Source organism: Misgurnus anguillicaudatus, chromosome 14 (genome assembly GCF_027580225.2).
Source record: "Misgurnus anguillicaudatus chromosome 14, ASM2758022v2, whole genome shotgun sequence".
NCBI lineage: Eukaryota > Metazoa > Chordata > Actinopteri > Cypriniformes > Cobitidae > Misgurnus > Misgurnus anguillicaudatus.
The window spans coordinates 25,921,456-25,948,362 of record NC_073350.2 but is presented as its reverse complement, the minus strand read 5'-3'; the positions used below and the strand labels follow the sequence as shown (position 1 = coordinate 25,948,362).

The window sequence follows — 26,907 nt, the reverse complement described above, 5'->3', positions numbered from 1 at the left end:
TCAGTCTTTTCCATGGCTCTTACATTTCTAACAATCTGAACAACCCTGCTTTCAAGCAAAAACCTCCAAAACAAAAGTGTTGACTAACTTTCATTTCAAATACTATTTAATCGGAATAATGACATATTTGCATCATATTTACGTCTGAAACGGCATGTTTTATTTATTTAAGTTTTAATAAATAACTTGTTAATTGTGTCAATGCATTTTGCACAACAACTGCATTATCCTATAAAATGTATATAATTTTATATTCATATATAAACAACGAAAATGACATAAGCTATAACCACGTGATTGATTTTAATGTTCAATAATGATTTAAAAAAATTGTAGATAAAATTATTAGAGGAACGCATTATTGCACCAAATTTTACCTCATGTGAGTGTCACGGGGTGACGATTTTTCGGGGTGGAACCAAAAGTTGAAGAAGTTTGGTTCCGCCCGGATGTTTCCGTCCAGACCGGAAAACAGAAACACCGGACATCCGGCAGCTTCGCGAAGGCTGTAATCAGCCGATTGGGCACAGCTGTGCCTAGTTAAAGAGATCGCCGGGCAATTGGATAACTGGAGTACAGAGAGGAGTATAAAAAGCACAGTTAGATCACAGTTGAGGGTCGTAGTGTGTGCTGAGGAACGGAGCTGTGCTCATTGTTAGACGTGGTGGCTGTCTGTATTTCTCTCTCCCTCTCTTGTTGTAGTTTACGGTGGACCTGCTGGAGTAAATGAAGAATCCTATGGGTAGAAAGGAACCTTGGTCTAACCAGTATTTTTGAAGGAGTAAACAGGAAGAAAATTGACCTTGTTGCACAACGTAAACAAAGGCTATCCGCTGTGAGTATACCCGTTGGTGTGGAGTAACTTGCATAAATTAACCTGTGTGATCGTTGGAGTCCTCCAGGACTAGGAGGGCGGCCCTACCCCTATAACAGCGTGGTGGGCGAGCCGCTAGAAGTGTACGTCCAAACAGCCACAGCAACGAGACTTTATTTTGGTCGTGTTTCCATCGCCCCTCTTTCAGCCCAAGCGCAGTGGAGGACACCGGGCGCTTTCCCTTGTGGTGTTGCACTGATAGTGTGGTGAGTGAGATTTTACAATTAATAAGCTTTTCACGTTGGAGTGGTGCTGTGTATTTGCTGTGTGTCTTGTCAGACGAAGCCCCGTACCATCCATTCCCTCTACTGGGCAGAGGACGGAGAGGCTAACGACCTCAGAAATTACTGCTACCATACGCTGTGTGCTGTTTCGGAGTACGAAGGGATACAGACCAAGAGCTGTCAAGGGCTGTGAGTAAAATATTGGAAATATTCGTGGTGTAAACTTACCTGTGTCTGTCTGTGTCGCAGAGTCGGAGGCGAAAGGGTCCGCCGCCCCCGCGGTCTCTACAAAAGGGCGCCCCTGTCCAGGATTCGATCGGCCTACGGGCAGTGGAGGTAGGGCAGCGCTCGACCCGGCGAGGTGGTGTGTGACCTTCGCCCCTCTGCTGACCTACAGAGGAAACCGTACCTACCCAGAAAGCTGTAAGCAGCAGAGCCGGTGAGAGATACTCGAAGTTTCAGTAACAGTGCCCTTGTATCCTAGCGACCACCTGTGGAGAGAGAGGAAAACCAGAGTGAATAATTGAAGAACAGACTGTGAACGTAATACCTACCCAGAGAGCTGTAAGCAGCAGAGCCGGTGAGAAATACTCGAAGTCTCAGTAACAGTGTCTTTGTGTCCTAGCGACCACCTGTGGAGAGAGAGGAAAACGAGAGTGAATAATTGGAGAACAGACTGTGAACGTGATACCTACCCAGAAAGCTGTAAGCAGCAGAGCCGGTGAGAAATACTCGAAGTCTCAGTAACAGTGTCTTTGTGTCCTAGCGACCACCTGTGGAGAGAGAGGAAAACGAGAGTGAATAATTGGAGAACAGACTGTGAACGTGATACCTACCCAGAAAGCTGTAAGCAGCAGAGCCGGTGAGAAATACTCGAAGATTCAGTAACAGTGTCTTTGTGTCCTAGCGACCACCTGTGGAGAGAGAGGAAAACCAGAGTGAATAATTGAAGAACAGACTGTGAACGTGATACCTACCCAGAAAGCTGTAAGCAGCAGAGCCGGTGAGCAATACTCGAAGTTTCAGTAACAGTGTCTATGTGTCCTAGCGACCACCTGTGGAGAGAGAGGAAAACAAGAGTGAATAATTGAAGAACAGACTGTGAATGTGATACCTACCCAGAAAGCTGTAAGCAGCAGAGCCGGTGAGAAATACTCGAAGTTTCAGTAACAGTGCCCTATGTATCCTAGCGACCACCTGTGGAGAGAGAGGAAAACGAGAGTGAATAATTGGAGAACAGACTGTGAACGTGATACCTACCCAGAAAGCTGTAAGCAGCAGAGCCGGTGAGAAATACTCGAAGTTTCAGTAACAGTGTCTTTGTGTCCTAGTGGCCGCCTGTGGAGAGAAAGGAAGACGAGAGTGAACAATTGGAGAACAGACCGTGTAACGTGCTACCTACCCCGAGAGCAGTAAACAGCAGAACCGGTGAGGAATATACCAAATCCAAGCTAACAGTGTTTCTGTGTCGCAGTGATCACCTGTGGGGAACAAGGAGAACGAGGGTGGACGTACGACGGGGAACGTGAAGGCACGCGGGGCGAGACCCCCTGCCGAACTGAGGAAAGGTACACGGACAGTGGAAAATCCCCTACCAGTCACACCGAAATTGTCTGCCTCCAGGAAAGAAGGAGGGCGCCACGGTTAGCAGGGTCCAGGCCGGAGCCTGACGTTTCCCTCTTTCCCCCCGGCTTATGGTGGTTGGCACCCCTGTTGCCTTTGCCCCAGTCTGCCCGTGGCTGTAGTCTCCCTGGAGGGTGGAGAAGAAGCCTATTAGTTTTAAATTCCCCTTTCCCCAATTCCCCAGTTCTTTTAAGTATTTAAATTAAATAAAGCTTGTTTTAAATTTTACTTACCTGTTCCCGTGTTTGTCTGGTCATTGGGTTGGCTTTGGGGACCTCCTCGAGGTGGGAGTTAAAAAGGGGCGTGGCTCTAGTCTAACACAGCCAGCCCCTGGTGGTGACAGATTTTGGCGTAGTCGGCAGGGTCCCACCTCGAGTTGAGTAACCAAGGTCACCCAATGACTGACAACGCGGGGCCTGCAGCCCCACCCCGTGCCACGTCTATCATCATGGGAAGCCCATGGATCCAGAAATATGGAGGAGCGGAGTCGGAGGTACGACTGACCGAATGGAAGGCCCAATTGGAGTACTTGGCCGACTTACAGGGCCTTAGCGCCGCCCAGCGGCTCCAGTTTGTGTTGAACTCCCTAGAGGGAGAAGCACGGCGAGAGGTACAAGCCGCCCCCGAAGCAATTAGAGCCACCGCCCAGACTGTGTTCCAGTTCCTTACCGAACAATATGGTGACCATACCCCCGTAGCTGTCCTCCGTTCACAATTTTTTAACTGTAAGCAAGGCCCCCGACAACCTATTAGAGCTTTTGCCCTCAGGCTGCGAGAGCAGTTCACTCGCCTGCAAGCCCGACGAGACCATGGGCTAGGAGACGGAGAGACTTTGTTACGCGACCAGTTCCTCCTGGGGATGAAAGAGGGCCCCGTGAGACAAAGTCTGAGGGTCCAGTTTCGGAGGGACCCCGGGCTTACCTTTGAGGACCTAAAGAAGGAGGCGCTGGCCTTGGAGGGTGATGAGGTCGAAGTAAGTGAAACCCCTGTATGTGCAGCTGTAAGTGGAAACACAGCAGCGCCACCTGAACACGCAGATTGGAAGCAAGCCCTGAGAGTAGAGTTGTTGAAAGACGTCCGAGAGCAGATGTCGGAACTATCTAAGACTCTCCTGGGAGAACTTCGCCAAAGTAGGGCGCGAGAGGAACCAAGGCCGGCACCCCGAGAGCGAGTCTACTCTGAGAGGGGCCGAGAGCCACCGGGACGCCCGAACCGTTTGAACCGGCCCCGCTTCGAGTGGGATGACCAAGGGCGGCCAATCTGCAATCGTTGTGGAGAACTGGGGCATTATAGCCGCCAGTGTGGGCCTCGCAGGGCATCGGAGGGGGGTTTTTAGGACGACCGGCCACAGTGGGTCGTGTGGCCGGGACCCCTCGAGAAGACCCTGGAAGACGTGATAATTCTAGAGGCCAGATGGTTGGGCATAGCCCAATGGCGGAAGTAAAGGTATGTGGAAAGACAGTACAGTGCCTGGTAGATACGGGCTCTCAAGTGACATTGTTTGCAGAGAGTCTCTCGCAGGAAGTATTCGGGAAGCAGAGAACCCAAGGAGGGGAGGCCCCCTGGCTGACGTTGCGGGGCGCCAACGGCCTAGAGATTCCTTACATTGGTTACCGGCTGACGGACTTAGAAGTTCACGGGGTGTTAGTTCCCCAAAAAGGGGTGATCATCGTGGAAGACAGGTGTTTGGGTGTCCATCGAGCCCTATTAGGTATGAACGTCCTCTCCGAGTGTTGGGAGGAGTTATTTCGGGCTAAGCCCGGCCCTAGGATCTCCCCTGTCGAGAGGCCCCTATGGGAGCAAGTAGTCGCCGACTGTCGTCGGGTCCAGATGACCCAGGTCCGCAGAGGCCGGGAAGAGGTAGGAAGAGTGATGTGTCGCTTTGCTCTATCCATCCCCCCTAGGAGTGAGGCCATGGTGTGGGTGAGAGTGGCCCCCCGAGGAGTTGGCCCCGAAGAGTGGGTATTGGTTGAACCCCACGCCGATTGCCCCCAAGTGGAAGTAGCACGAGGCCTAGCGGCGGTCCACCGTGGGAGGGTCCCTGTGAAGGTCCGAAATGACCACCCCTACCCAGTACACTTACACCGACACCAGCGGCTGGCCCGATTAACGGGGGTTGCACCCCATCAGGTGAGGGAGGAGAGAGATGTTAGTTTCCGTCAGGTGTGCCCCACTGTCATCGAGGTGGCCCTGACACAGATGGAAGCCCCTTCGAACAACGGGGGGAGGGACGTGCCGAGGCACTTGGCAGGTGAGTCCCTGCAAGGGGAAGAGTTGGAACAGGCGCAGACACAAAGACTCCAAGCCCTCCTTCAGAAATGGCAACATGTGTTTGCAAGACACGAGGAGGATTATGGGTGCACTAAGGTGGTGGAACATCATATACCGACTGGAGATGCAGGACCCAGTAGAGAGAGGTACCGGCCGATCCCACCCACCTTGTATACAGAGGTACGCTCACTATTGCAAGGTATGCTGGAGCGGGGCGTCGTCCGGGAAAGCAGTAGCCCATGGGCAGCCCCCATCGTGCTTGTGCAGAAAAAGTCGGGAGCTTGGAGGTTTTGTGTGGACTATCGGAAGCTCAACCTGGTGACCAAGAAAGACGCTTTTCCCCTACCCCGGATCGAAGACTCCCTTGCCGGTCTCACGCGGTCTGCTTGGTACTCCACTCTGGATCTGGCCAGTGGATATTGGCAGGTGCCAGTGGCCGAGGCCGATAGGGAGAAGACCGCCTTCACGACCCCGTTCGGATTATTCGAGTGGGAACGGATGCCCTTCGGGCTCTGTAACGCCCCGGCCACGTTCCAACGCCTGATGCAGCGCTGTCTTGGAGGTCAGTTAATGGAGTCAGTCTTGGTATATTTAGATGATGTAATTGTGTACTCCCCAGATTTCGATTCCCACCTCCGACACCTCGAAGAGGTTTTCCAGGCGATGGAGAAATATGGGCTGAAGTTGCAACCCGATAAATGTCATCTGTTGAGGCGAGAAGTCCAGTTCCTGGGCCACGTGGTCAGCGCTGCTGGGGTGGCCGTAGACCCTGGAAAGGTCTCTGCGGTAAGAGATTGGAGTGCACCCAAGACTGTGAGGCAAGTACGGTCATTTCTAGGGTTTGTGGGATACTACAGACGGTTCATAAAAGATTTTTCAAAGATTGCTAAGCCACTTAACCAGCTACTGGTCGGTACAGGGCGGAACCGGGGACGGGGGTCACCCCCTATTGACTGGGATGAGTCCTGTGAGGGGGCATTTCAGAGATTGAAACAGGAATTGTTACAGGCTCCTATCTTGGCCTATGCAGACTTTACTCAACCATTTCTCTTGTATACAGACGCTAGCAACCTGGGGTTGGGAGCAGTCTTGGCCCAACGACAAGCGGGAACAGAACGGGTGATCGCCTACGCAAGCCGAAGCCTCCACCCAGCTGAGAGGAACGATGCAAACTACAGCTCATTCAAACTGGAACTGCTGGCCCTGAAGTGGGCCCTGAGTGAGAAGTTTAAGGACAACCTCTGGGGTGCTAAGGTAACGGTGATTACAGACAATAATCCTTTGGTACATTTACAGACAGCGAAGTTGGGAGCTGTGGAGCAGCGCTGGGTGGCACAACTTGCCAATTTCGATTACCAACTGCAGTATCGGCCTGGGCGAGAGCACACGAACGCGGATGTCTTGTCCCGATTACCAGAGGTGGACAACCCCGGTTGCCGGGGAGGCCAGGAAGAAGAAAGCCAGAGGGAAGGCTATCTGATAGGGGTCGTGGAGGCACCAGGAGGCCAGCAAGAGGCGGTACCGGGGAGCTGGGGCTGGGACCCCTGTCGGTGGAAAGCGAGGCAGGCCCAGGATCAGGATTTGCGTCAGGTGAAGATGTGGGTGGAGCAAGGCCGACGGCCAACGTCGTCTGAGAGGCTTACCCAGACAGATACTGGAAAAAGACTGCTGGGACAGTGGGACAAGCTGGAACTACAGGAAGGGGTGCTGTGCCGAAAGGTTAGTGACCCGAAGCTGGACGAGGAGGTGCGCCAGATCGTGGTGCCCGCCGATCAAGCAGCAGCCTTGGTGTCCGCCTACCATGATCAGTTGGGGCACCAGGGACAAGAACGGACAGTATCGCTGCTGCGCAGGTTCTTCTACTGGCCAGGGCTGGAAGCATCAGTACGTAGCTTGGTCCAAGCTTGCCCCAGGTGTATGTTGTTCAAATCTCGACGAGAGGCCCGAGCGCCGATGATACCCATATGTGCCAAAGCCCCCCTCCACATCATGGCGATGGATTTCCTGACACTGGGCCGGCCACAGGACCGCTATCCGAACATCTTAGTAATCACCGACCTGTTTACAAAGTACGCATGGGCAGTTCCCACCCTTGATCAGACGGCAAATACCACCGCAACGGCTCTATGGCGGCACGTCTTCCAAACGTTCGGATGTCCAGAGTTCTTGCACTCAGATCAAGGGGCCAATTTCGAATCAAAGGTGATCCGAGAATTATGCCAGCTGTATGGGTGCACAAAGACCCATACGACGTCGTATCACCCTCAAGGAAACGGCTGTTGCGAGAGGTTTAATCAGACCCTGTTGGGGCTCCTAGGGACCCTGGATCAACGGAAGCAGAGCGATTGGGTGAGTACCCTACCGAACCTCTTACAAGCCTATAATAATAGCGTTCATAGTACGACGGGGTATGCCCCCACTTATCTGATGTTCGGCAGGCATGTGCGGATGCCGACGGACCTGGTCTTGGGAGCGGCCGCGGGCCAGGAGGAAGGGAGCGTGACGGAATGGGTGGGGCGCCACCACCAACGGCTGCACTTTGCCTACGAGCAGGTATCCCAGAAGATACGGGCCACAGGGGAAAAGAACAAGCGGTTGTACGACCGGACGGCCCGGGACGCCCCCTTGTTACCAGGAGAGAGAGTCTTGGTACGAGACAACCGGCGGCAAGGCAAGGGAAAGCTGAGTGACCGTTGGGAGGCCACCCCGTACGTAGTCTGCAGGCAACAGAGACCGGGACAGCCGGTGTATACCATCCGGCCGGAAGGAAAGGCCGGCCCTGAACGTGTGGTACACCGAAACATGATTCGCCCTTGTCCAAATTATCCCGAGGTCACGAAGGAGGTAGTTGCGGAACCGGCACCGACGGCCCCCTGGATGGAAGGATGGGCTGTGGTACCAGGCCTACCCGTGGTGGCACCACCCCCGGCTGCCCCAGGAGAGCCAGAGCTAGCACCTGAGCCAGTTGAACCCCCGGCCGCCCAGAGGCAGCCAGAACCAGCACCAGAGCCAGCCGAACCCCCGGCCGCCCAAAGACAACCTGAGGTTGTGCCCGAGCCCGCCGAACCTGACTCCCCTGTGAGGCGCTCCCAACGGGAGAATCGAGGCCGGCCTCCTTCCCGCTACGGTGAGTGGACTACTCGAAGGCATTCTAGGGACTAGAATGCATTGGCGAGGGAGGATGTCACGGGGTGACGATTTTTCGGGGCGGAACCAAAAGCTGAAGAAGTTTGGTTCCGCCCGGATGTTTCCGTCCAGACCGGAAAACAGAAACACCGGACACCCGGCAGCCCCGCGAAGGCTGCAATCAGCCGATTGGGCACAGCTGTGCCTAGTTAAAGAGATCGCCGGGCAATTGGATAACTGGAGTACAGAGAGGAGTATAAAAAGCACAGTTAGATCACAGTTGAGGGTCGTAGTGTGTGCTGAGGAACGGAGCTGTGCTCATTGTTAGACGTGGTGGCTGTCTGTATTTCTCTCTCTCTCCCTCTCTTGTTGTAGTTTACGGTGGACCTGCTGGAGTAAATGAAGAATCCTATGGGTAGAAAGGAACCTTGGTCTAACCAGTATTTTTGAAGGAGTAAACAGGAAGAAAATTGACCTTGTTGCACAACGTAAACAAAGGCTATCCGCTGTGAGTATACCCGTTGGTGTGGAGTAACTTGCATAAATTAACCTGTGTGATCGTTGGAGTCCTCCAGGACTAGGAGGGCGGCCCTACCCCTATAACAGCGTGGTGGGCGAGCCGCTAGAAGTGTACGTCCAAACAGCCACAGCAACGAGACTTTATTTTTGTCGTGTTTCCATCGCCCCTCTTTCAGCCCAAGCGCAGTGGAGGACACCGGGCGCTTTCCCTTGTGGTGTTGCACTGATAGTGTGGTGAGTGAGATTTTACAATTAATAAGCTTTTCACGTTGGAGTGGTGCTGTGTATTTGCTGTGTGCCTTGTCAGACGAAGCCCCGTACCATCCATTCCCTCTACTGGGCAGAGGACGGAGAGGCTAACGACCTCAGAAATTACTGCTACCATACGCTGTGTGCTGTTTCGGAGTACGAAGGGATACAGACCAAGAGCTGTCAAGGGCTGTGAGTAAAATATTGGAAATATTCGTGGTGTAAACTTACCTGTGTCTGTCTTTGTCGCAGAGTCAGAGGCGAAAGGGTCCGCCGCCCCCGCGGTCTCTACAAAAGGGCGCCCCTGTCCAGGATTCGATCGGCCTACGGGCAGTGGAGGTAGGGCAGCGCTCGACCCGGCGAGGTGGTGTGTGACCTTCGCCCCTCTGCTGACCTACAGAGGAAACCGTACCTACCCAGAAAGCTGTAAGCAGCAGAGCCGGTGAGAGATACTCGAAGTTTCAGTAACAGTGTCTTTGTGTCCTAGCGACCACCTGTGGAGAGAGAGGAAAACCAGAGTGAATAATTGAAGAACAGACTGTGAACGTGATACCTACCCAGAGAGCTGTAAGCAGCAGAGCCGGTGAGAAATACTCGAAGTCTCAGTAACAGTGTCTTTGTGTCCTAGCGACCACCTGTGGAGAGAGAGGAAAACAAGAGTGAATAATTGAAGAACAGACTGTGAACGTGATACCTACCCAGAAAGCTGTAAGCAGCAGAGCCGGTGAGAAATACTCGAAGTTTCAGTAACAGTGTCTTTGTGTCCTAGCGACCACCTGTGGAGAGAGAGGAAAACCAGAGTGAATAATTGAAGAACAGACTGTGAACGTGATACCTACCCAGAAAGCTGTAAGCAGCAGAGCCGGTGAGAAATACTCGAAGTCTCAGTAACAGTGTCTTTGTGTCCTAGCGACCACCTGTGGAGAGAGAGGAAAACAAGAGTGAATAATTGAAGAACAGACTGTGAACGTGATACCTACCCAGAAAGCTGTAAGCAGCAGAGCCGGTGAGCAATACTCGAAGTTTCAGTAACAGTGTTGTCCTAGCGACCACCTGTGGAGAGAGAGGAAAACAAGAGTGAAGAATTGAAGAACAGACTGTGAACGTGATACCTACCCAGAAAGCTGTAAGCAGCAGAGCCGGTGAGCAATACTCGAAGTTTCAGTAACAGTGTCTTTGTGTCCTAGCGACCACCTGTGGAGAGAGAGGAAAACAAGAGTGAATAATTGAAGAACAGACTGTGAACGTGATACCTACCCAGAAAGCTGTAAGCAGCAGAGCCGGTGAGAAATACTCGAAGTTTCAGTAACAGTGCCCTTGTATCCTAGCGACCACCTGTGGAGAGAGAGGAAAACGAGAGTGAATAATTGGAGAACAGACTGTGAACGTGATACCTACCCAGAAAGCTGTAAGCAGCAGAGCCGGTGAGCAATACTCGAAGTTTCAGTAACAGAGTCTTTGTGTCCTAGCGACCGCCTGTGGAGAGGAAGGAAAACGAGAGTGAATAATTGCAGAACAGACTGTGAACGTGATACCTACCCAGAAAGCTGTAAGCAGCAGAGCCGGTGAGAAATACTCGAAGTTCAGTAACAGTGTCTTTGTGTCCTAGTGGCCGCCTGTGGAGAGAAAGGAAGACGAGAGTGAACAATTGGAGAACAGACCGTGTAACGTGCTACCTACCCCGAGAGCAGTAAACAGCAGAACCGGTGAGGAATATACCAAATCCAAGCTAACAGTGTTTCTGTGTCGCAGTGATCACCTGTGGGGAATAAGGAGAACGAGGGTGGACGTACGACGGGGAACGTGAAGGCACGCGGGGCGAGACCCCCTGCCGAACTGAGGAAAGGTACACGGACAGTGGGAAATCCCCTACCAGTCACACCGAAATTGTCTGCCTCCAGGAAGGAAGAAGGAGGGCGCCACGGTTAGCAGGGTCCAGGCCGGAGCCTGACGTTTCCCTCTTCCCCCCGGCTTATGGTGGTTGGCACCCCTGTTGCCTTTGCCCCAGTCTGCCCGTGGCTGTAGTCTCCCTGGAGGGAGGAGAAGAAGCCTATTAGTTTTAAATGCCCCTTTCCCCAATTTCCCAGTTCTTTTAAGTATTTAAATTAAATAAAGCTTGTTTTAAATTTTACTTACCTGTTTCCGTGTTTGTCTGGTCATTGGGTCGGCTTTGGGGACCTCCTCGAGGTGGGAGTTGTAAAGGGGCGTGGCTCTAGTCTAACACAGCCAGCCCCTGGTGGTGACATGAGCATGTGTGATTCCGCGCTCCCGTGAACTCTGGCGAACTTTGTCGTTGTAGCACAAATCTACTAATATAGCGTCGAGACGGTCACATTTTAAACCATACATTTTCTACACAAAGGAGGTTAACGGCATATTATCGCACTGGGGTTTGGAAATGTTATGAGCGTTTCTTACACGATTTAATTCCTCAGATAGCAAAATGCAGCAGCAAAGAGCCCGTGAGCGCAATAGCGCGCTCAATAATGACGTCTGCGACTGCGCTGTCTGCAGCGCCTGCCCCCAGAATGAAGTAATGTAACACGATCAAAAACGCCGAAAATCTCCGAAAAGTCACATGGATACAGCAAAAAATAGATAATATTGTGCATATTAAACAGATTTAAAGACAAATAACAGAATAATGGATGCTTCTTTGATTTTAAGGTTGCATGCAAAATCCATTTGGCTCAACAACAAAAAAAAAACATTTGGCAGTTGGCACGTGCCCCCTCATTTTGAATTGGCATGACACGCCTCTGCTTACAAGGTTATTTTATATGGAAACAAGAATAATACGACCTTAGTCAAAATTAAAGATTATATTTTTACAAAATCTTTTTTTACATTATGCAGGATGATTTTCCCTGCTAAAAAAAACATTAGACATAGATTTTTTTTGTTCTAATGAAATATGGCCCAAAACACACTACAGTTTATTGGTCTTTGTTGGTCTCTAATGGTATGTATTGGTTCTATGTATTGGTTCTAATATAATATGGCTCAAAACATGATGGTTTTGATTGTAAAAGCTAATGGTTCCTATTGGTATTTTAATGGAAACCATTATAATTTTCTAATGGTTTTATTGTTTTTTTTTCAGCAGGGTTATGCAGATAATCACAAATAATAACTTGTTTTAACAGACTGGGTCACAAATGCACCTTCCTGACCAACAAATTCATTCCATGTGCATTCATTAAAAATTAAAAACTAAAAAAATTACTCATAAACCAGTGCAGGATTGAATCTTGTGGACAGGCCCTCTAGCGGTCAGGTGTAAAAATGCACCTTCTTCATTTTGGTGCATTGTAAACACTAAGTTGTGAATTGTTTGTGCACTGCAAATTTAATCTTACCTTTTGATAATAATACGATAATAAAATACAATAAGCGGTGTGAAATAAAAGTAACCGGCATTATATTCCTTAAAGCCCAGGATGCACGCAGGATGAATCCAATATTCCCCAGATAGGACATGTGTTTTCCTTGAGCAACCTTGGTTAAAATAGCACTCATGTATCTTTCATTGAAATCTTTTCCATTCTGAAGATCACCTTGCCCCAAACAAAGACTCAGTCATTCAGAACCTTGGGGCAAAATAGAAAGCAATGTCTGTTTCTTCTATTATTTTGGTCTAAAATATAAAGACAAGGACATGTGATTGAGGTCTTTATTCCAGAACCCTCTCAGAGTATGTATTTTTTCGGTGGGGAGACTGACGTGGCACAGAACTATCCCAGCTTGGAGAAAGATTTGTTTTGTTGCACCGTGACCTTTGCTTCTGTGTTCTCTGATATATTCAAACTGACATATAAAGTTCAAAGACAATGCTGCACAACAAATTGCTTAAAAAATGAGTCAGGTATCGTAATTCTGCAATAAATCACATTGCATTATCCCGACCGTCACTGACTTTAAAGACCATTAGCAGAAGGAAGTCAAATCTTGGAGGCAATTTTTATGATTTATAACTTGAGCCATAAAGACATAAAAACTTCTTGGGGCTGACGGGACAAAAAGATGTTGGTAATTATGTACCGTTACAGAAACTATTTTATGCACTTTTGGGCTTCTAGCATCACCGCATCCCACAGGAGAAGAGCGATCGAGTCAGCCTCTTTCAAAGAGCAACCATTGACACATCGGTGCACTCTGAAAACTAAAATCAGTTTTGTACTTGCTGTTGGACATCGTGCACTTAAGACCACATACGACAGAAAGTGCTTTTGGGAGAAGTTTAAACATTCATGATGGATGCTAGCTTTTGCTTAAGTCAATGTGCTCTGAAAGCAGTGTGTGTGTGTTTGACATCACAATGGTTAATCAGCAAAGACTTTTGGCAGTGCTACCGCTTCATTTCCAATTACATGCTTTGTTGGCAAGGCAACCAGGTCATCCTCGGGAGACGACAAACAAAGTTACCTTCAGCTGCCTCGGGCAAGATTTGAATGCTTTGTACGCGCTCCTGGATACAGGCAATTCAGAAAGTGATATCCTATCAGACTGAGTGGCAAATATTTAGAGTCCTAGTTTGAACTTTTTAAGTTTTACTCATTGGACGCTAGCTGACTTTGTGCTAGCAAGTGCAAAACTTTCAACAAAATCTGAGAAATGTTATCAAAAATATCCAAAACCCACATCATCATCATAACTACAAAACAAAATCCCTCTGCAGTGTGAGCAAGGCCAGATTCCTCTTCCAAAACAAAATTTTATATAAATGATAAATAATTTAAACTAAACAGTTTACAAATAGCCAAAAATGTCTCTAGTTTATGAATTACTCATAAAAAGCAGAAAAACCCCAATTTGATTTGTACAGCTAGACTATGTTTTGTGATTCTTTTTATTAAATATTAAAGCATATAATCCCTACATCCATATATTTAGAGAAAGTTTAAGCCCCTCTGGTTTTGCCCAAAGCCATGTAAGGATGCACTTAGCAAACACAGATTTGTAGCAAAAAACTGAATTAACAAAAGTACTGGATGCATTTAAAAAAAAACCTTGGATGCTGATTATTGCGACTCTTAGCATAGCCGCAAATGGGTGATTCTCGCGAAATTAGACTTATGAGGTGTCATGAAACATTTTGATAAAAAAAAAAAATGCAAAGTAAGAGTATCAAAATATGAAGCATACAGTTACAAACCGCTCTTTATGTACTATTTTGCATATGATTTAAAATCATACAAACCAATTTTGTTGTTTTTTCCACATTTAAAGGAACAGTATGTAAGAAATTTATATCAATTAATCATAAAATGGCCTTGATATGTCACTAGACATTAAGAAATCATTTTCATTTCAAATACTTATATCACTCACAACAGTGGTCCGGCCAGGATATTGTCATTTAAAAAGTGGAGTTGCAGCACTCAACTGATGTTTATGTTGTCATTTTGTGTATTGGCCACAAGTTTTGTGATTGCAATACCAGTTTTGACCACAATCCTACATACTGTTCCTTTAAAGGGCAAGTTTGGTATTTTACACTTAAAGCCCTGTTTTCAGATTGTTTATGATGAAATAGAACGGTTTTGACTGAAAGTTCGACATGTGGCTGCCCCGAGAATTTTCGTGTGTTTGAGTTTCACCTCCCACCTTTACAATGGGTTTAAAGGTGCACTGGAACAATCCTTCCTAAAATATATTAAACTTTCGTTTACAAAGAAGTGAAACTCACCGAGTGGTCGGGGGTGTTCGCTGGTATGCTCACACGGGGATCGCTGCAGGGTACGCATTCCAACAGGTTTTATCGTAGTTTTTGCCAACTCCATTGACTTGTATTAGATGTGCTGTGAGGTAAGGTATTACTCCGCGCCGAGAACTTTGTTTCTATTCTTGCAATTTGCATTGGCCGATTAGCGCCACCACCTGGGCTGGAGTGTCTATTATTCAAGCTCTAAGCGGAAGAATGTACACGTGTGAGGCTTTTGGAAAAATAGGTCCACAAGTTAACAACGAATGCTAAAACAGCTGTTGGAAAGCATCTTTTGCAGCGATTTTTGTGTGAGCATATCAGTGAACACCCCTGACCACTCGGTGAGTTTCACGTCTTTGTAAACGAAAGTTTAATGCATTTTAGGAAGGATTGTTCCAGTGCACCACCAAACCCACTGCAGAGGTGTGAGGTGAAACGCAAACAAGCGAAAACTCCCAGGGCAGCCTCACATGTCGAAAACCCAGTCAAAACCGCTCCATTTCACCACAAACAATCTGAAAACAGGGCTTCAAGTGTAATACCGAACTTGTCCTTTAAGGGAAACATTTTCATTACCGCAACGTTTCCATGACTGGATCTGGGTCGTTTGACATGGAAATATTTATAATTAAAAAATCTAAAAAATTAAAATCTTCAGTGCATGTTATACTATAAACATTTACAGTAAAGAAACATGTGGTATTTGGTGATCCTTGGTAAATGTAGAGACAATAATAAGGAATATAAATGTGTCCAAAAACAATTTTCAATCATCGTTTAATTAAAAAAAAAAAAACATTGTTGGAAGGAACATAGTTGACTGTGACACTCAAGATGGCTACCAGGTAAGCAGTTCGTATTTTTTCTATCCAGATAAAAGTTGAAATTTTGTGTGTCATAGTACCTAGACAACTTTTTAGTTCTCATTACCGAAACATAAATGCATATATTTAATGTCATATCATGCTGCGGTAATGATAATTTTTGATAATGATAATCTAAAAAATTTAAATAATTCTATAGGAAATATTTTTTAAATCCTCTAAAAATAATAGTTGTAAGTTCAGACCTTAATCTTATATGTGCAAAAAAGTTGGCTTCAAGGGCTTTTTAAAAAATCTGATGCTTTACACCACCTAATTCTGGATTTCGTGAGAATCACCCACATGCAGACAGGACCCACAACGGAGCCCTGCGGCTCTCCAGAACAAACCACGTGTTCCCTTGGGACTCCTTGTCCCATGGTAGCCAGTCTATGCACATCAGGCAGCACCTAAAGGAAAATAACAAGCATCAAGAGACTAATGAGCCACATCCACACACTTTAGGGGCAGTTAGAGGAACAAAACATGAGGATTTGTATGTATTTAGACAGAACTACTACTGTACTATAAAATACAGTACACTTGTAGCAAATTACAGTTTTTGGCTCACTTAAGTGGAACTTTGTCTGGTTGGGAATATATGTAATTGTGGATTATTTTTCTCATTTATGATAAATAATAGTGCCTGGTTAACCTTCATTCTAAATTCAGACCTATTTGCAAACTTTCTTTGCAAAAGTTTGGTCTAAAAGTCTAAAATCTAGTTTGGATGAGCACACGTGCACACCCTAGTGATTGAGATCTCAAGCCTCAGAATCATAGACATGTTTAAATTCGAATTTAAACATGAAAAAAACTGCAGAGCTTCCATCTATAACTAGTTGCTTGATGTGACACTTCAGTCTCTAATTACTGTTGTGGTTTGTTCAAGACATGTAACACAAGGTGTGGCTCTGCCATTTGTTAATGCCGACTCAAAATTATTGCTAAGAAGCTGAGATGTCTTAGGCTACAATATGTGTAGATAACTGCAATCTGTGAATTTATATGTGTCATTTATCTTGATGCCAAACAGCGAAGCTTTGTAATCAAAGGAACGTTTGATTTCTTTGCCAGAGGCTGTAAGATTGAGTTTCTTATGCTTTCAACTGCGGTTTGCGCCATTTTTGCTGAGACTTCTTGGTGGGACTGTTTTATAAAAAATAGCACATAACTACCAAATTATGAAGCGAAAATCAGCGTAAAACAAACGAATTGGAAGCGAAAGCAGATGTTTTGCGGCGGGAGAATAATGAGATAGCGATTTTTGTGCTTTATCTTTTCATTACGTGCCATAAACTGCGATTTGAAGGCCCGTTTTGAGTAATTGCAGCTAAAATGCATCCCATTTTCACAGCAATAAAACAATCATCACTCGCCTAACATGTTTACTGAATATAAAAAAAAAAACATCACAAGAAGCTGGCATTCGATGACCTTTTCTTAAACCCGGAGGAAAGTCAGCCAGCACTATTTTTTAATGACATTAATAATCTGACACGCATGCATAACCACAAGTTGAATGTGCAAACACGAGCAATAAAATAGATCTTTTAGATATCAAACACTTGGATGTCGATCAAAGCTTTCGGTTTTGTCTTTAGGAGCTGCCTTTGTTTAAAGAAAGAAAATAAGTAGTAGTAATCGTCTCGTGGCTTACTGAAAATAAAAAACATTTTACAAACTTAACATCAGTGTACAGTACCAACAAAGTCATGTTGTCCTATCAAACATTGTATTATGGTAATAACCTTACCTTCCATTATCTTACCTTGACACAAGAACATTTCTCTATCTCTGTGCCCAAGGAAACGGTGAGCAATATTTGATCTTGGAATGACCGTCAATTTTGTGCTCCACACACAAACTCTGTTTCACCTTTATCAGGTCCCACAAGACCAGAAGCACCTAGCTCCATGCCATTCATCACAGGTCACCTAAGAAGAAGTTTGACATTTTTCTGCTGGTTCCTTATGGATGTAGGTCAGCGCTGCCATTTCTCCTCTCCTCAATCACAAGACGCGAAAAACAAGATGCATTGATTTTCCGAGTTTTAAAAATACCACGAGCTCCTGAAATGGGTCATTGACTATTGCACATTTCATTCTCTTATGCTTCTGTTCATCCATCATCTCAGATTTCTCACTTTAATCCATCAAAAACTTAAAAACATGTCACACACAGCTCTTACAGGGACATTCCACATTTTTGAAAATATGCTCATTTTCCAGCTCCCCTAGAGTTAAACATTATTCTTACCGTTTTGGAATCCATTCAGCTGATCTCCGCGTCACTTTTAGCATAGCTTAGCACAATCCATTGAATCTGATTAAACCATTAGCATTGCGCTAAAAAATAACCAAAGAGTATCGATATTTTTCAGCAGGGTAGAGATATTGTTTTTTTTTTTTAGCGCGATGCTAATGGTCTAATCAGATTCAATGGATTGTGCTAAGCTATGCTAAAAGTGCAAGCGATCAGCTAAATGGACTCCAAATCGGTCAGAATCAAATGTTTAACTCTAGGGGAGCTGGAAAATGAGCATATTTTCAAAAAAAAAAAAAGTAATTTCCCTTTAAAAATGTGCTCCAGTGATGTCTACACTTTGTCGTGGACAGGTGCTCCTTTTGCACCCGGTCTCAGTAATACAAACCAGTGCCAATAATACAGATGGCTTTTTTAAAAAAGCAGATTGTGTAGATGTGTGTAGCCGGTTCTTGAAGATTTCATATTAAAGGGACACAAATCTTACTGACATCCTAAACTTTATTTTACAAAGGTAAGCTTTTCATCCCAACCTCAACGAAACAGATTTACAAAGAAATAAAAACATCTTTAAAAGGCCATTAAAAAACAACATCCTGTCCTCTAGCAGCATCCAAACAATTGAACGTCCCAGAAATAAACCATATCTCGTTTACAGTCGTCTCTTAACCAAGCTATACACAGTACTGCTGACATGGTAAACAAGTATACAAAGTACTGCCACGTGGAGCCATTACTCTTTTTAGTGCAGAAAAGAAAAAAAATACTCTCATTAAAATAACAATCTTAGGTTAAATAAGCTTAAATAAGAGGGCTAAAGTACAAGACACTTTTCTGAGGTACTTTACACCAACAAGCAGAATTTTGGCTTTGATTTGAAGTGGTTTACAGGTGCTAGTCTGCATGTTCTGGTCCACCCATGCGTCGTTTCTTGTTTCCAGCAGACTAGCGGATAGGAGCGGCGGGTGTGGATTTTGTAAGCGAGTACTTGGACAGTAATGTGAATGAATAGATAAACTAAATGACGATCCATTTACCAACAATAACAGGCACACGAAAGCTTTGTTATTTTTCACATAAAAGTCTGAACCGAATCACACTCAGTGCTAATTTTATCGAACAATGCTAATTACATCATCGGCAAAATTATTGCTACATAACAACATTTTCTGCAACAATGGATTACTTACAAAACTCATTTGAAAACAGGTATACAGTACACTTAGTCTCGGAGAGCTTTGGACACTAAGGTAAGTCGCACCTGGCTGGTCTACATTTCGGGTGGACAGGTGGGGGGCGTACAGCCACAAAGCCAGAACTGAACTCAAGCTACGATGTTAGCTTAAAGATGTTACGATTTTAGAAAGAAATCTTGGCTTATTACATTCACTTTCACATGTTAGTATCCCTCGACCCTTTGTGAATTTCCACCTCCTTCACATTCTTACGTTCCGTCGCCAACAATTTGCGTGACTCGGCTTTTAGTGTGTTAGCATCGGCACGCGTTCACATTCAAAGACTGAAAGGGTTTCTTTACAGTACATCCTTGGGTTACGTTGTTGCTAAGCGGGAGAGGGGAAGTAATGAACTACTTCTTGTCTATAGTGTTCAGAAAGAGTTCAGTAAATCGTCTCAGCTGAGCTGCTGCCGTCTGGCTCTCTTCGTGCAGTCGAAGGTTGTCCTGTCTAAGATGTTGAACCTGCTGTTGGAGCATAGCCTTGTCTTGTTGCTCCTTTGAAACAAATAACAGAGCAGGCAATTACAATCTGTGTTAAAATCTAATATAAATGCATCCCCAATGTTGTTCCTGAAGGGCGCCCGTCCTGCATATTTTAGTTCCAACACACCTGCCTCTAATTTTTGGGTAGCCCTGAACAACTTGATTAGCAGGTTCAGGTGTGTTTAATTGGGGTTGGAACAATAGACTGTAAAAAATATGGACGTAGTGTCCGTGACGTAAACCATAGTTTTTTTAAGTCAATATTAGGCGATGCCTTCCGTTGGCATCTTGGGTCACTTGCGGATAACCGAAAATGGGTAAAGAGGCGGGACGTGGGTGGACCTAAGGTGACTGGTTGCTAAAACCACGCCTGCCTAGCTCGACTCTAGTGACAGCCATGGCAGTTCACCCATCACTCAAGTGGCCACGCCTCTAATTATACTGAACTTTAAGGCTTAATATAATTTAAACAGATGAGTTACAAAAAAAAAAAAAATCACCCCTCTAACAGTTGTCATGAAGGTCAAAATTAGCTATATAGACCAAATCACTTTTTGTACCAGGCTGTAATCATTATTTACTGCTGTAAAGTTGGGGGTTTTTGGGAATTGACTCCCTAGTGGCCGGTCGATGAATTGCAGTTAAAGTCACTTCTGTATTGGCTTTATCGGAGAGATCGGAAGGTTGCCCCTCGGTTGGAACTGAAATCTGTTGGACAGGTTCCCTCCAGGAACAGGGTTGGAGACCCATGATCTATAACATCAAGCTTTATGTTTGATGATCTTACCTTTCTCAAGTCATACTGAAGTTGTCTGAGAATGAGCTCCAGCTGGTTCACCTTACCAGTGAGAAGGGCTGGAGAACCATCCCTGTTAGGTCATAGACATACAGGTGCACAGTTATACAGAGACATACATAGATAGAAATGGATAGACAGATTAAATAAATGAATAGACAGCGAGACAACACCTACCCTGAATCGTTCGCACATCTAACTCTTCTGTTGAGCTCCTCTGAAAGCTCAAGAACCTGTTTGGTCTGCTCTTCTTCAGTTAGAGAGCTTAGAGAGCTTGCTGCCTGATCTAAAACGAAGAAATAATCATTTTAGTAGGGACTTGGGTTTGAAATGATTACTTAAGTCTTAGTGCATCTTATGTATTGTTTATAATAGGCACAAGGATCCTAAATTAGTAGAACACTGCATTAGGAGTACAACGGTCATGGGGCTTGACTCCCAGGTAATACATATTACAGTCATAATATAGTATGTATAACTTAAATGCACTATAAATTGCTTTAAAGGGCACATATTGGAAAAAAAAGTACTACGTAGTGTACCCAGTGGAAAAGCCCCCAAAAGTAAGCTGACTCGACCCAACCCATAAGGAACCATGCAATGGAAAAGCACTATAACAAGAGAATCAACGCAGCATTCTAATAAGACTGCTTTGATTTAACAGAGATAAAAAAAGAAGGACAGGGTGGATTTTATATATTGTTGGTTGTTATGTTCACACACTGCCAACACACATTTAAGTCCAAACACCTTGTCAAAGTGGATTTTGCATCATATGTGCCCTTTTAATAAAAGCGTCTGCTAAATGCACAAATGTAAACTTCCTTTTAGAAATTGGAGAACCTCTCTACCCCTGAATTTACCACAAAAATTTTCCGCATCAGTTATTAGCAATGCACAAAACAAAAAACAAGCACGCCAATCAAGAAACCCCCATAGGCACACAGGAAAAGGAAATGGATGACATACTGTTCCCCATATTGCTTCAGACAGAGGTGATACACGGGCTGATGCTCCAGGTAGGAGCTTCCAGCAACACTCGTAGGAAAGCTTATTAAATGTGATTCCTCTCAGCTCCTCCGAACGTGTTAACGCTATCTGTTAACCAGCTTCAGCAGAGCAGGGTGTTAATGAAGTGCGGAAAGCAGCTAACGCGGCGGAAGGGTTAATGGCAAGTCGAGATGGGGGTTCACATTACGCTTTACGCTGCCTGTCGAACATATCATTAAGCATTCAAGACCGAAAACACACGGATGTGTGGCTTTACCTTTCACTAAGAAGGTAGAAAGTGTATGGAGGAGGGGGAGGAACTGGCAAATGTGCTGCTTTTGTTCTGTCGGGTATGCAAGAAAACTATCTACATCCATCAATACCGTATTATCTTTACTACAGTAAGGAAGTGTCACTGTAGCTCAATTGTTCGGTTCAGTTTCCAGCGAACAAATGGAGTGATAAACACGTACACCCAACTGAAGAGGAAGTCACTTTAGACCAAAGTGTCTGCCAAATGATAAATTAAAAAAGCAAACATGAAAGAAACAATGGGGGGTAAACGCAAAACACAAGATTGTCATTCAACCATACCGCTAAACTTCACATATACTCAATATATCATGGAATCTATCAAGATGTTGACCTGCTATTGTTCTCAGAGACATACTGCTAGAAACATTCATGAGGTTTATATAAGAGCAAGGGTTGCTATCACCTCTCCTAACACTTTTCAATGCACCCCCGCTCTCATTTCATTTCATTAACAGTCTCGCAGCAAGGGGTGTCGATGGAGCTAGAATTGAAATGGATGGATAATTATCAGTGCTCTGAAGAAAAACACGCACAAAGAGCATGGAAACCAATGCCGTAACCTCACCTCCTCCCCGCCCCCTCCAGTTAGCACCCCAACCCCGAGGCACAAGCTAACTTAATCATTTCTCCCACCACAAAATTTATGGTCACACATTCATCGCTATTTCAGGAAGGTTGCTGTCTCTAAGGATATGCAGACAATTTATCTGAAAAAATAATGTTAGGTCAATCTGCGTACCGGCCCCTTTTAGCTGGGCGCCCAATTAAAACAGTCCACCGTGCGTTAACCCGTGATTTAGAACAAAATTTAAGAAATACCATGCCGTGCCCTCACTAGCCCTAACCGTGGTCTCCACAGCGACCGGTTGAAGGTGAGGGAACAGCTGTAATTGCACATAAGGAAAGGCGTCCAAAACCCAAAATGTGTAATTACAGCGAGCAATGGCTTGAGTCATTTCCCTAAGTGGTGTCTTGCTGGGCTCGCATGGCGATAATGGCTTAATTTCTCCATGCTCAAAATACGTTCTCCACTTCTAATTAGCACCTTGCAGAACAATGCTCCTTCAGGCAGTCACAGGAAATGAATGGGAGGCAAATGGGATGTGGTGATTTGGACACGGTCAAGAGCAGGCAGTGCTGCAGAAAGGTGCCTTTTTGAGCAATCTTCAGTTAACTGTGGTAATGGTGTGTGAGAACAGCTTAAGTTGTATAGTGAGAGGAAACTATTTCAGTAATAGTACAAAAAGGTTTTTTATGTTCTTAAAAAAAAATCCGACCTGAAACTTTCTTCAGCCGTCTTTGTTCAAGAATTAACACTTTACAAATCAATTCAGTTTGTTAACATTACAATGGTTAATGCACCAAGTATAATGAACTAATATTGAAATACTAATTTTCTACTGGATTCATTTATCTAGGTTAAAGCTTATTGTAAACCGTTATTATTAACTGTCAATTCGTTTTGTGCATAATACATTAACTGAAGCTAAACCTGTATGGATTTCTTTATTCTAATGAACAAGAAATTTTTGATAAATGATGGTAAGCACACAACTGCAGGTACCCATTGACTTCCAAAGTAGGAAAACAAATCAGTGTGTCTATGCAGAGGGCCACAAATCTTGGAATACCTAAAGGGGTACCTCAGGGGTCTATTTTGGGACCTATTCTGTTCTCCATTTTTATAAATGATTTAGGTCAGGACGTTCAAGCAAAAGTTCACTTTTATTCTGATGACACATATGTTTATACATATGCTCCTTCCATTGCACAGGCTGTGCAAGAGCTTTAGACTGCATTTCAGTCATTACAAACTGCTCTGCTTAATTTAAAATTGGATTTAAGTCCTCAGAAAAAGAAGTACATGGTCTTTTCAAAAACTCGCCTATAGTTGCTTAATGATCTTAGCATTTTTACGTCTGAATCCATTGAAAGGGTACCCACGTACAAGTGCTTGGGTATATGGATAGATGACAAACTTTTTACATAATTGTAAAAAATACATAAAAATTACATAATGCTAATGTAGTTAAAAAGCTCAAAATAAAGATTACCATTTATTTTAGAAATAAATCTAGTTTTACTTATAATGCCGAAAAAGAACTTGTGGAAGCTACTTTTCTGTCTGTGACTGTTTATGGTGACAAAGCACCCAGCTTGACAAAGCACTAAGGCTACGTTCACACTGCAGGTAAAAGTGGCCCAAATCGACTTTTTTGCCCAAGTGTGACCCATATCTGATTTTCTTATGACAGTCTGAACAGCACAAATCCAATTTTATTAAATTGGCAGGTCTTAATGCTCAGTTCAGAGATTTTGTTTGAGATTGTCTTCATATTATCATTTAAATGGACAGCCATCAGTCTCATGTGTAAACCGTATACGGCCCTGAAAGTTTTCCGCATGCGCAGGAGACGACATGACATCAGACGCAGCACATCTTTCATATGTGGTCTTAAATCGGATACATATCTGATGTATTGCAATTTGACTTCAGTCTGAAGGGCCATGTTGCATTTCATCCAACTTTTTCCATGCTTATTTCCGCGCTGCGTCTTACGTGACTCATGTCGTCTTATGCGCATGAGGGTCACTTCAGGGCTGTATAGAATTTACACATGAGACTGATGGCTGTCCGTTTAAATGATAATGTGAACAATAGCGCAAAAAAATCTCCAAACTGAGCATTAAGACTTGCAGTGTGAACCAAGCCAAAGATTCATCACAACATTATGAACTTCAATTCAAAGCAGCAGACATTCCATACTTGATACCATAAAATCCACATGATCAAAGGGTCAGTGATGATGTCATAGTGGAAATAAATCCAAGACCCATGTATTTCATTCCATAAGAGTGAACAATGAACTCCACATCACCAGTAAGTGAAGTCAGGGTTAATAACCACAAAGCATGTTAAATGGGTCAGGACATTACACTGCAGACAATGTTGTGGTTATTACAAGAGAAAAACCAGCATATGTAGTACAGAGAGACCTGTTTTGTACCTTCAAATGCTCGTGCAGCATCCAAGAGATGTGACCAGTCGAGACCAGAAGTGGGGTCAGGAAGAGGAATTAGTCCAGCGTCCGCCAGCTTGGCCTTGTCTGCCAGCGAACCATCAGAGAACCAGAGCTCATCTGTAAAAACAATAAATACGGTTCATATGTGCATCCCTTCCCCCATCAACATTACAGTTCACCCGTACCTCACCCCAAAATCTCTGTATGTCCTGTTTAGAAATAAAGCCCACTGATGGAGTGGGTCTCTGGAGAATTGAATACCATTGCGAGCAATGGTGAGTGGTCCCTCTCTGGGATTATGTAAATTAATGCTCCATTTGAAATTTTACACACACGGCATTTAAAACATGTTACATATACACATTTTTAAAACTTAAGTTTGATTCAAAAGCACTGCATTTTACATATCATTTATTTGGTAATACCAGTTGTTATTTAGTATAAATTATTAAAGGGATACAGTACTTCACCCAAAAATTAAAATTCTGTCATAATTTTCTCATCCTCATGTTGTATGAATTTCTTTCTTCTGATGAACACAAAAGAAGATATTTTAATAAATGATGGTAAGCACACAGCTGATTGTAACCATTGACTTCCATAGTAGGAAAAACAAATACGATGGAATTCATTGGGTACCACCAACTGTGTGCTTACCATCATTTATCAACATATTTTCATCATTTATCACAATATTTCCATAATATATGTTTCCTACTATGGAAATCAACGGTTATAATCAGCTGTGTGCTTACCATCATTTATCAAAATATTTTTTGTGTTCATCAGAAAAAAGAAGTCCATACAGGTTTAGATGAGAAAATGATGATAGAACTATCCCTTTAATAGAGATGTTTTTGCATCATCAATTGACAATAGCTCAGTTAACACAGCAGGCATCATGAGGGTCGCAGACACAAAGGTACACCTATAAACAATTGAGATGAACTGGTTCACATCATGCTTAAGGAACTCACCAGCTGCGATTCCATTAAAGCAAGACTATGTAGTTTTTTTACCTTTAAATAATGTCTCTAACATTACTTCAGTGATAGAACAACTTTTAACTGGACAAATTGTACTGTTGCTGCAACCTGAGCAGCCTCCTAGCTGCTACAAGCACACTCTGAAAGTGGCGGTGGAGGGTAGGAAACAGCCCTGCCCCTCCCCCTGCCTGCAGAAGAGTGTCTGATACCAGGCACTGTTGCACTTTTCAACCACATGGGGGAGCTGTAAGTCATTTTTACATGGAAACTACATAGTGTTGCTTTAAAGATTTGTGTTGTTATTTAAAGATTAGTTGTTATGCGACTAAACGTAATTATGCTGTCTCGCAATGTTCAAAATTTCTAATTTTAAAGAAATTAGTATTTTTTTTGCTCAAAAACGCTCAAGATGTGTTTAGTGCCAAGAGAGGTCAAACTAAACACCGACGATGCCTAAAGAAGACATTTAGTCCTGAAAATTAAATGTTTTATTTTTTTGTACATATTTCCTGTATTTTCTGTTTTGTATCTTGATAGAATAGATTGAAAAATAAATATGGATGGACATTAAAACTCCTAACACAACAAGTCTGGTGGTGGTGGCCTAACCGTGGGTTCACACCAGCCGCGTTTGAGGCGTCAAATTCGCATCCACCGCGTCTAGTTTGCCACTTGAACATTTTGAGTTTACTCGCTTTATTCGCACGTGAAATTCTAGTCATCGGAAATTCGCGTCATGGGAGGGGCTTTTGCGACTTTGCTCACTTCCTGTAATCAAGTCACTACTAGAGCAAGCTCCTGATTGGTTAACGCGGCACGTTTTTCCGACAAAGTTAATAAAATTTAACTTGTGCGTTTGCAGCCTTAACGTTCAATGAGGCGGAATCTCGGCTACCACGCTAAACGCCTCATTCGCGCCGCAAACACGTCTTCACATTGACTTAACATTGAAATCACTTGCGCTTGACGCCTCTACCGCGGCTGGTGTGAACGCAGCATAAGACTTTAGCACAGTACTGTAAGTAAATGCGAAAAAACTTTTTCCATTACAATTTCCATAATATAAAAATCTTTTGGCCATATATGGAAGTTAATGCTTAATTGTTGTTTCCAAAATCGCTATTTCAATTTGTGCAATTTGAAGTGCAGCTTATGAAAACTTGACCATCTGAACAGAAACAAAAGACACACTAGCACTGGTGTCACTATTGGACAGCGTTACCTTAAAAAACTTTATAATCTATTTCATCCAATACTTTGCTTAGTTTTTCTCTTTGTACTGTCAAATGATTTCGCATCCAAATGTTTTACAGAATTCTCATCTCCTCAGAGAAAACACCCCTGATAGCAAGATCC

General features: G+C 44.4%; 1 protein-coding gene and 4 long non-coding RNA genes across 5 annotated transcripts in view; 3 read left to right on the top strand and 2 right to left on the bottom strand.

The window, feature by feature from the left end:
* Nucleotides 1-386: 386 nt before the first annotated feature.
* On the top strand, nt 387-2,949 carry LOC129437962 (uncharacterized). Its single transcript, XR_008642416.2, has 2 exons — nt 387-1,080; nt 1,348-2,949. It is a non-coding gene; the product is annotated as an uncharacterized lncRNA (long non-coding RNA).
* A 5,342-nt stretch (nt 2,950-8,291) lies between these two features.
* LOC141369487 (uncharacterized) lies at nt 8,292-9,389 on the top strand. Its single transcript, XR_012373239.1, has 2 exons — nt 8,292-8,871; nt 8,945-9,389. It is a non-coding gene; the product is annotated as an uncharacterized lncRNA (long non-coding RNA).
* A 547-nt stretch (nt 9,390-9,936) lies between these two features.
* On the top strand, nt 9,937-11,017 carry LOC141369485 (uncharacterized). Its single transcript, XR_012373237.1, has 2 exons — nt 9,937-10,451; nt 10,496-11,017. It is a non-coding gene; the product is annotated as an uncharacterized lncRNA (long non-coding RNA).
* Nucleotides 10,777-11,132, bottom strand: LOC141369486 (uncharacterized). The gene is made up of 2 exons (XR_012373238.1): nt 11,023-11,132; nt 10,777-10,916 (listed from the first exon to the last, which is right to left on the bottom strand). It is a non-coding gene; the product is annotated as an uncharacterized lncRNA (long non-coding RNA).
* A 7,072-nt stretch (nt 11,133-18,204) lies between these two features.
* LOC129427329 (signal-induced proliferation-associated 1 like 2) overlaps nt 18,205-26,907 on the bottom strand; it is a 77,579-nt gene continuing 68,876 nt past the window's right edge. Inside the window, exons 18-21 of the mRNA XM_055183737.2 lie at nt 24,551-24,682; nt 20,415-20,523; nt 20,229-20,310; nt 18,205-19,453 (exon numbers count right to left, since the gene is read on the bottom strand). Of these exons, the coding sequence (XP_055039712.2) occupies nt 19,310-19,453; nt 20,229-20,310; nt 20,415-20,523; nt 24,551-24,682 (467 nt within the window). The 3' untranslated portion in view covers nt 18,205-19,309. The remainder of the gene's footprint in view (nt 19,454-20,228; nt 20,311-20,414; nt 20,524-24,550; nt 24,683-26,907) is intronic.